At 35.0% G+C, this 9,435-nt stretch overlaps 1 protein-coding gene across 1 annotated transcript; it reads left to right on the top strand.

Annotated features, from left to right (window-relative positions):
• Nucleotides 1-4,997: 4,997 nt before the first annotated feature.
• On the top strand, nt 4,998-9,435 carry OR8B3 (olfactory receptor family 8 subfamily B member 3). The gene is made up of 2 exons (XM_001504940.4): nt 4,998-5,014; nt 8,490-9,435. The coding sequence occupies exons 1-2, from the start codon at nt 4,998-5,000 to the stop codon at nt 9,433-9,435; spliced, it is 963 nt and encodes a 320-aa protein (XP_001504990.4).

Below are 9,435 nucleotides of genomic sequence, written 5' to 3'. Positions count from 1 at the left end.
TCCTGAGCTGTTATATCCCTACTTAGAGAAGGGAACTGTCCCTGATGTTTAAACTCCACAAACAAGTTATCTGATTATTTTATTACTTTTACTGATTAATTTCATTCAATAAATGTCTCTTTGAGGATTTATTTTATTTTGAGGATGCAAGGCACTATGAACAGGAAAAGGAATAAGATGTGGATCCTGCCCCTTGGCGCTCTCAGTCTAATTAAAGAAGCAACAAAAGAAACTGAAAATTGTGCAATTTATAGATAACTGATGCTAGTCACAATACTAAATTCTTTTATTAACTTGTCATTTATAACACTCATAACTAGCTGAGACAGGTATCTTTGTTTTACATATGAAGAAACCAAAGCCAAGTTTAATGATTTTGCCAAAGTCACAACTAATGAGAGAGCCAGGATTCAGACACAAATCTTTTCTAATGTAAAATTAATTTTTTTTACAATGCTACGTAGAAAAAGGGAGTAGGTGCTACTATAGTAGTTTGTACAAGGTACAATAATGGTATATATTATTAAAAACTTTTCAGTGTAATAAATTACGTTTCATTTGAACTTGAGAGAAAAAAAAGTTCATTTAACTGGAAAGTTCAGGGATGCGTTTTGCTTCAGATTTGACTGGATCCAAAGGGTCAAGGAGGTTGTGTCTCTCTGTTTCATTTTCTTGAATATGCTTGGTTCTAGATGGCTTTATTCTTGGACATAATTTCTACATGTGTAGACAATAGACCCACTGTTTTTCTCACTAATATGTATCTCCAACTTTATTATACTGACTCAAGCCATGAAAAGATCACTTCTTTGCTTGATCTCATCCTAGCTGAAATTTCAAAATGGACCTTACTAAGAGTTGGGGCATAACTCATGGGGAAAATGGCTTACCATGAGACCATATTAAGACTCCTCTGGGACTCTATGGCCCTTCTCCATATACTCAGATCCCATGAGAGAGAGTAGCTCTTATCTGGGTACCTACTTTTGTAACTTCCGGTTGTCAATGTGGCAAGCACTAATTTTATTACCATACACCCAAGATTATCCCAGAGATATTTTGGGCTTTTGGAGTTCAAATGAGGAGGGGGAATGAAGAAGTGGGAAAGAAAAAGACTCAATATCTGCTGCTCAATGCCTGTACTTTTAATTTTAGTTTTCTTCTGAAAGAGATGCATCTTTAAAACGTGACTGATGCAAAGAAAATGAACTCCCCCTCAAATGCATAACTCTGGGTGAGATTTAATAGAACACTCTTCTCAGTTGGGGATTGGAGAAAGCCAACCCTTGTGAAGGATCTCACTCCTTACTTGATTTGCCTATATTTCTTCTTTCCCTTGTTGCAGTCTTTAAGGTTTTACTTTTAAACCATTAAAATACAAATTTTATATTATTATTTGATCTCTCTGGTTATTAGTGTCTATTATTTCTTTACTCTACACGTGGTACTTTCAGAATTTTAATTTTTTCCTTCTCTTGAGGTACCAAGAAGTTCCATTTCAAATTGCATAACCTTTTCATTCCCTTCTTGTATATCTTGCTCTGATCAATCAAGACACATTTTCCTTTTTCATATTTAGTGTGAACTTACTCTTTCTGCCTATGGTTTTAGATCAAATTAGATCCATCGCAAATGCCCTTCTTCCCTCTTCTCCACAGCATTTTCCCACCTGTCCTGCTCACTGCAAAAGCTTGAAGCAGAGCAGGAGTGACAGAGAATGCTCCCTGAGATTTAGAGGTTTTTTCTTTCTTAATTTATAGTTATTTTGAACTTTGGGCATTTTATGTCTTTAGATTATGCTGTGGATATTGTTTCTATGGAGTTTTATTAGTTCTTATTATTCTATATTGCATTTACCAGAAATACTTGGAGGCAAAGATCTAGGTAGCTGCCATTTTCTTTGGTTTCCTAGAAGTCTTCTCAGAAATATTATTTTTGAAATATCTGTATATTTTAAAGAGCTATATTGCATTGATTTAGAGATGGTTCACTTTCAACTCAGAAATACTTTTTTGGTTTTAATTTTGTTAAAAACACCACTGTTCATCATTTAAACTTGTGTTATTTCAGGAAAAGTAAATATTCAAAAGATTATTAGGACTATTACTGGAAATATGGTGGGCTGGCTTATTCAAACCAACAGTCTTGTTGGAAATAACTGTATGGTCATATAAAATATAGATTTTTTTTCTTATTAGAATTGAAAGCTGAAAGAGTATAAAAAGTTACTAGGTCAAAATAGATCACATGAAGAGTCCTATATCTATTAAACAAATTGAATTAGTAAGTAATCCTTTATAAACATACATACACAAACACACACACACACATCTTCAGTCCCCAATGGCTTCACTGGTTTGTTCTATCAAACTTACAAGGAGGAATAATACTTTTTATGCAATTTTTTGCAAATTTACAAATTTTATGCAAATTCTTTCAGAAAACAAAGAGAAAATACTTTCCAAGACATTTTATGAGGCCAGCATAACTGTGATACCCAAATGAGACAAAACATTACAAGAAAAAAAATACACCAATATCTCTGATAAACATACAGGGAAAAATTATTTACAAAATATTAGCTAACCTAATACAGTGTTCTATAAAAAGGATAGTGCATTATGACCAAGTGGGGTTCATCATAGGAAGTCAATGTTGGTTTAGCCTCTGAAAATCATTCAATATAATTCACAACATTAGCAGAATAAAACAGGGAATAATATAATCTGCTAAGTAGATGCTGAAAAAGCATTTGGAAAGACTGAACACCTATTTATCATAAAAATCTCAGAAAAATAGGAACAGAAGAGAGCTTTCTCAATTCAGCAATGAGTGATCATGAAAGATCTACATCTAACATCATAGTTAATATTAATAGTAAAGACTGAATGTTTCCCATGAGATTGGGAATAAGCTAAGATTGTCATCTCTTCTCTATATTTGGTGAAGAGCCTACCTATTGGAAATAAAGAAAATGAAATAAAATGCCAGAAGATTGAAAAACAAGATGATAAATAAGTGCATTATTTATTTCTTTGGTGAGGAAGATTCACTCTGAGCTAACATCCATTGCTAATCTTTTTTTTTTTTTTTTTGCTTTAGGAAGATTATCCCTGAGATAACATCTATGTCAATCTTCCTCTAGTTTGTATGTGGGTAACTGCCACAACATGGCTTGATGAGTGCTGTAGGTCTGTGCCTGGGATCCAAACCCGTGAACATGGATCACCAAAGAAGAGCATGTGGGACTTAACCACTACACTATGGAACCAGCTCCATAACTGCATTACTTATAGAAAATATGATTGTTAATGTAGAAAATTCTAAAAAAAATCCTCAGAGAACAAAAAATACGAGAACAAATAAGTGAATTTAGCAAAGTCTCAGATACAAGGTCAGTAAACATAAATCAATTGTTGTTTTATATATTAGCAATTGAAACTTGGAAAATGAAATTAATAAAAATACCATTTACAATAGTATCCCAAACTAAAATAATTAGGAATAAATTTAAGGAAAGATGTGCAAACCTCTAACTTGGACACTTCAAAACCTTGCTATGAGAAAGAAAAGAAGATTTAAATAAATGAGAGATGCACCATGTTCACGGATTGGAAGAATCAATGTTGTTAACAGGTTCATGTCCCCGAAACTGATCTGCAGATTCAATGCAATCCAAATAAACATAAAGTTTAATGCATTCAAAATTCTGGAAAAAAAATAACTTTAAAACTAGAATTTTACACCCTACCAAACTGCCAATAAAATGGGAAGGTAAAATAAAAGCAACTTCAGACACACAATGTCTATAAAATTTGCATTCTATGTACCCTTTCTAAGGAAATTAATGGAGTATTGCTCCATCAAAATATGGAAAAAACTGACATTGTCAATGGGAGTCAAGGATACATGACAGCTAAATGTAGTGGGGTAGCCTCGATGAGATCCGGGAAGTGAAAAACGACATTAAGAAAATACTAAGAAAATATGAATAAAGCATAGACATTAGTTAAAGATATCATAACAATATTGGTTTATGCATTGTAGCAAATGCACTGTGAGATAATTATAGGGAAACTGAGTGTAGGTATATGGGAACTCTCTGTACTATGTTATCAATTTTTCTATAAATCTAAAACTGTATTAAAAACTAACGTTCATTTTGAAAATCAAGGAGGGAAACCAAGAAACAGTTAGACATAAGGCCCAAAAGTAGGGGACCTAACACAGGTAAGAGATGAAAAGATCCCCAGAAAGATGGTGAAGAGCGATCTCAAGATGTTAGGTTTTCAACAAATAAAGAGAGCATCCTGTCAGCACTGGAGTGGATCATAAGTTTCTTGGAAAAACTTCCTAAAGAAGATGAAATTATAGAATACTAGCTGACGTCATGTATAATATATACATATGTACATACAGCTACAGCTGTTTATACTCAGAGGAGATCTATACAAGTGGTAAATAGGTTGGGGCTAAATCAGGGAAATCTATAGATTATTAAGCAAATGAAAGCACTGAAAATATTCACTTCTCAAGTTCTTCATAAATTAAAGAGCGGAAACACTCCTAAACTCATTTTCTAAGGCCAGCATTACTCTCACATCAATACCAGGTAAAGACACCACAAGAAAAGAGAACTACAGGCCAATCTCTCTGATGAATATAGATGAAAAAATTCATAACCAAATTCCAGCAAATTGAATTCAACAGCACATTAAAAGGATCATGCACCCTAAACAGTGAGATTTATCCATGGGATGCAAGGTTGGTTCAACATACACCAATCAATAAATGTGATACACCAGATTAATAGCACAAAAGATAAAAATCCCATGATCATGTAGTAGATGCAGAAAAACCATTTGACAAACTTTTACATTCCTTCGTGATTAAGAAAGGACAGGGAATGTTTTGCCAAAGGGTATGATGAAAGTTTGGGGGTGATGGAGATGCTCTAGATCTTGATTATCGTGGTAGTTACATGACTACATTATTCTATGAGAGTCATTGAACTGTACTTTTAAAATGAGTGATTTTTGTTGCATCCAAATTATACCACAATAAAATTGATTTTAAAGGGGCCAAAAGGTGGCATAGTGCTTAACTTTGTGTGCAGCTCTTCAGCAGTCTGGGGCTCAATGTGTTCAGATCCTGCGCATGGACCTACACAATACTCATTAAGCCATGCTTTGGTAGCTTCTCACATACAAAACAGAGGAAGATTGGCATGGATGTTAGCTCAGCAACAATCTTCTTCAAGCAAAAAGAGGAAGATTGGCAACAGATGTTAGCTCAGGACCAATCTTTGTCACCAAAAAAAAAAAAAAAGAATTGCTTTAAAGAAAAATTGCAAATGAACCAGTTTCAAGTATGATCTTCTAGCCTCTGCCCTTGAAAAATTTCCATAAACAAAACAAATTTAGTTTTGTATTAAACAACCTAGTAATTTTTAAATTACTACAGAAGGTTGAATAAAAGTGAGTTCTAAAAAAATGGAATGCAATTCAGCAATAAAAGGGGTAAACTATTGATACAGGCAACAACTGGGATGGACTTAAGGGCACCATGCCTAGTGAGAAAAGCCAATTTCCGAGGTTAGATATTGTATAGTTTCATTTGTTGTCTTCCAAATGACCCGACTATACAGATGGAGAACAGGTTTGTGGTTGTCAGAAGACAGTGATGAAGGTGGGAGGGGATAAGTGTGCCTATAAACTGGTAGTATAAGGGAGTCCTTTATAACAGTGGAGCAGTTCTGTATCATGATTGTGGTAGTAGCTGCGTAAATCTATACAGGTTATAAAATCACGTTGATCTACACACACAAAGATGCACATAACAATACAAACAGAGTGTATATAAAACTGTTGAAAGCTGAACAACATCTGTAGTCCTGTAACCTGTTAACATTAGTGCACTAATGTCAATTTTCTGGTTTTGTTATTGTACTACAATTGTTTAAGATGTCACCATGGCAGGAAGCTGGGTGGAGTTCAGGGGACTCTACACATTATTTTTTGCAACTTCCTGTGAATCTATAATAATTTCAAAATAAAAAAATAGTTTTCTTCTCACAAGCATGACCACAAGTTTATATATATCTGGGAATTCTAAAGTCATATTTTCTTAAAGCGGAAGCTTATTAATAGTGATTTGTCCAATAGATTTGATTTTAATCTATTAATAGAAAAGACATATTGAGCCAGAAAACCCAAGATAATTAAACTTTGATGAAATAATGGATCATTCTTATACAGACTTATGATGGTTCAACTTACAATTTTTCAACTTTACAATAATTTGAATGTATAAGTATAAACCATGCTTTGTATTTTGATCTTTTCCTGGGCTAACGATATGTAGTATGATGCTTTCTTCTGACGTTGGGCGTGGCAGCATGCCACAGCTCCCAGTCAACCATGTGATCACCAGGCTAAACAAGTGATACACTTCTGTACCCGTACAATCATTCTGTTTTTCACTTTCACACAGTATTCAATAAATAATATGAGATATTCAATGATTTATTATAACATAGCTTTGTGTTAGATGATTTTTCCCAATTGTAGGCTAATGTAACTGTTCTGAGCAGTTTTAAGGTAGGCTAGGCTAAGCTAAAATGTTTGGTAGGTTAGGAATCTTTTTGACATGATATTTTCAACTTACAATGGGTTTATCAGGATGCAAACTCATCATAAGTTAAAGAAGATCTGTATTATATAACATTTTTTAAACAAAAATCTCTGAAATCAATTAAAATCCTTTTGTTTATCTTTATAAAATTTGCATAAACACTGATTATTTAAAGAGATTCAAATATTTAAAAAGAGCATAATAAATACACTTTACTAAAATGTTCATAAATCTTTATGAACATAAATCTTTAAAACTACCCTGTTACCTAGAATTATAATTAGTGAAATTTTCAATAACATTAATAATTTGCATCTTTATAGGGAACAACAGAGGATCATTTTTCCTATGCCCTGGGGGATATGTAATCCCTGATGGGAAACCAATATTTACTGTCATGGTTAGTAACAGAGTAACAGAGTAAACAGAGACATCAGTTTCTTCCCTGCGGAACTTATCATGGTGGGAAGGTCCTAGGGGAGACCTATGACTGGATTGTTAATCAGGTCCAAAAGAATTATAAGCATTAAGCAAATGCCATGTGCTCTATGACTTGGGGGCTCAGGTGTCAAGTCTGTGGTTTCCCTTTATACTCTTTTAGTAAATTTATAACTACAAGTTTGATGTACAATTCAGAACGACTCCTGAAATATTCAGACTGTGAGATCTATGATTTGACTCTTTTGCTAATAAAAGAAGAAGATTCTCTGACTACATCTCCTCAGCTTTTATATCACAGAAGGCAGTTCTTCTTCAAGGACAGTGGAGGGGAAACACAGGTAAAGGGTCAGTACTGAGTTCTCTCAGTGGAAGGAGAGTGTTAATCAAATTTCTATTTTTCTCTTACTCTCTCTGTTGCTGAAAAATGAGGAAAAGTATTTATATTGAATAATAGGAAACTCAAAAGTATGGAGCTCTGACTACAATGCCTGCATCATTCCCAGCATATCTCTCTGTGCTGGAGTCATCCTCAGTCTGGTAGCAAGATCGCTGTATTAGTAGCAAGTGACACATCCAGAATATTGCAACATTAGAGAAAGAAGATGTTTGTATCTTTCCTAAGAAAAAGTTTTTCATTGAAATGTACTATGCATATAGAAGAATTCATATAAGTATACAGCTTGATAAATTTTCATAAATTAAACTAATTTAATTAGCATTCAAGTTAATTATGTTTCTCTTTCATGCCATCTTACAACACTTGGAAAAGCATATCCACCTTTCCTTATTCATTCTCTGTCCTTCAAAAATGGAACAGGGGAGAAGAATGTGTAGAAACACTGGAGTGTTAATTACAAATCTTAGCCTACCAAGGCTCTGAATACCTGTTATCAATTATTGGCGTCAAAAAATCTTGTAGTAAGGTATCTGAAAACCCCGTAGGCTGCTGGGACTCCCTTGTAAAAAGCAGAATATCAGTATGGTCTCTGCCCTGGAGGAATCCTCTATTTATTGATGGTCATCACAAGGGAACTGAGGTTTCTATTAGGATAGTGGAAACATGAGTAGGAACCAGAAAGTGAAGGACCAGATGAATAGGTGGGAGAGATGGGGATACATTCCCACTACTGAAACTCATCATCAGGTAGGCTTGTTCCTCAGCCACTCCATCCCTCTATCTTCTAGTAAATACAGGAGCAGTTGTTTGTCACATGCAGCTCATGCAATAAAAGACAGAGTGATTTAAATGTTGAGGGGTGTGTGTGGCAGTACATTCAGAGCCCATAAGGCAAAGGAGGACATATTTGATTTCTGCCAGTCTGAGTTCCCTTCTCATAAATGAGAGGTTGTAAGAACAAAGCTGGGTTCTCTATTACTGGAATTTTTTTCTCTTCTCACAGATTTCCAAAGTTGAGAATGCTGGCTAGAAATGACTCCTTAGTGACTGAATTTGTTCTTGCTGGATTAACCGACTGTCCAGAGCTGCAGAAACCCCTCCTTTTCCTGTTTACAGTGATCTACATTGTCACCGTGGTGGGCAACCTTGGCTTGATCATTCTTATTAGTCTAAATTCTCACCTCCACACCCCCATGTACTATTTCCTCTTCAATCTATCTTTCATTGATCTCTGTTACTCTTCTGTTTTCACTCCCAAGATGCTGGTGAACTTTGTGTCAAAGAAGAACATAATATCCTATGTCGGGTGCATGACTCAGCTCTTCTTCTTTCTCTTTTTTGTCATCTCTGAATGCTATATGTTGACCTCAATGGCTTATGATCGCTATGTGGCCATCTGTAATCCATTGCTGTATAAGGTTACCATGTCCCATCAGGTCTCTTCTGTGCTAACTTTTGCTGCATATTTGATGGGATTTGCTGGAGCCACTGCCCACACAGGGTGCATGCTTAGACTAACCTTCTGCGATGTTAATATCATCAACCATTACTTGTGTGACATCCTTCCCCTCCTCCAACTCTCTTGTACCAGTACCTATGTCAATGAGATAGTAGTTCTCATTGTTGTGGGCATTAATATCACAGTACCCAGTTTTACCATACTAATTTCTTACATCTTTATCATCACTAGCATTTTTCATATCAAATCTACTCAAGGAAGATCAAAAGCCTTCAGTACCTGTAGCTCCCACATCGTTGCTCTTTCTCTCTTCTTTGGGTCAGTTGCATTCATGTATCTTAAATATTCTTCTCCTGGATCTATGGAGCAGGGAAAAGTTTCTTCTGTTTTCTATACTAATGTGGGACCCATGCTCAATCCCCTGATCTACAGTTTGAGGAACAAGGATGTCAAAGTTGCACTGAGGAGAGCACTGATTAAAATCCAGAGGAGAAACATGCTCTGA

Source organism: Equus caballus, chromosome 7, assembly GCF_041296265.1.
Source record: "Equus caballus isolate H_3958 breed thoroughbred chromosome 7, TB-T2T, whole genome shotgun sequence".
NCBI lineage: Eukaryota > Metazoa > Chordata > Mammalia > Perissodactyla > Equidae > Equus > Equus caballus.
Note: the sequence above shows the minus strand (reverse complement) of the source record. Positions and strands in the feature narration are given on the sequence as shown.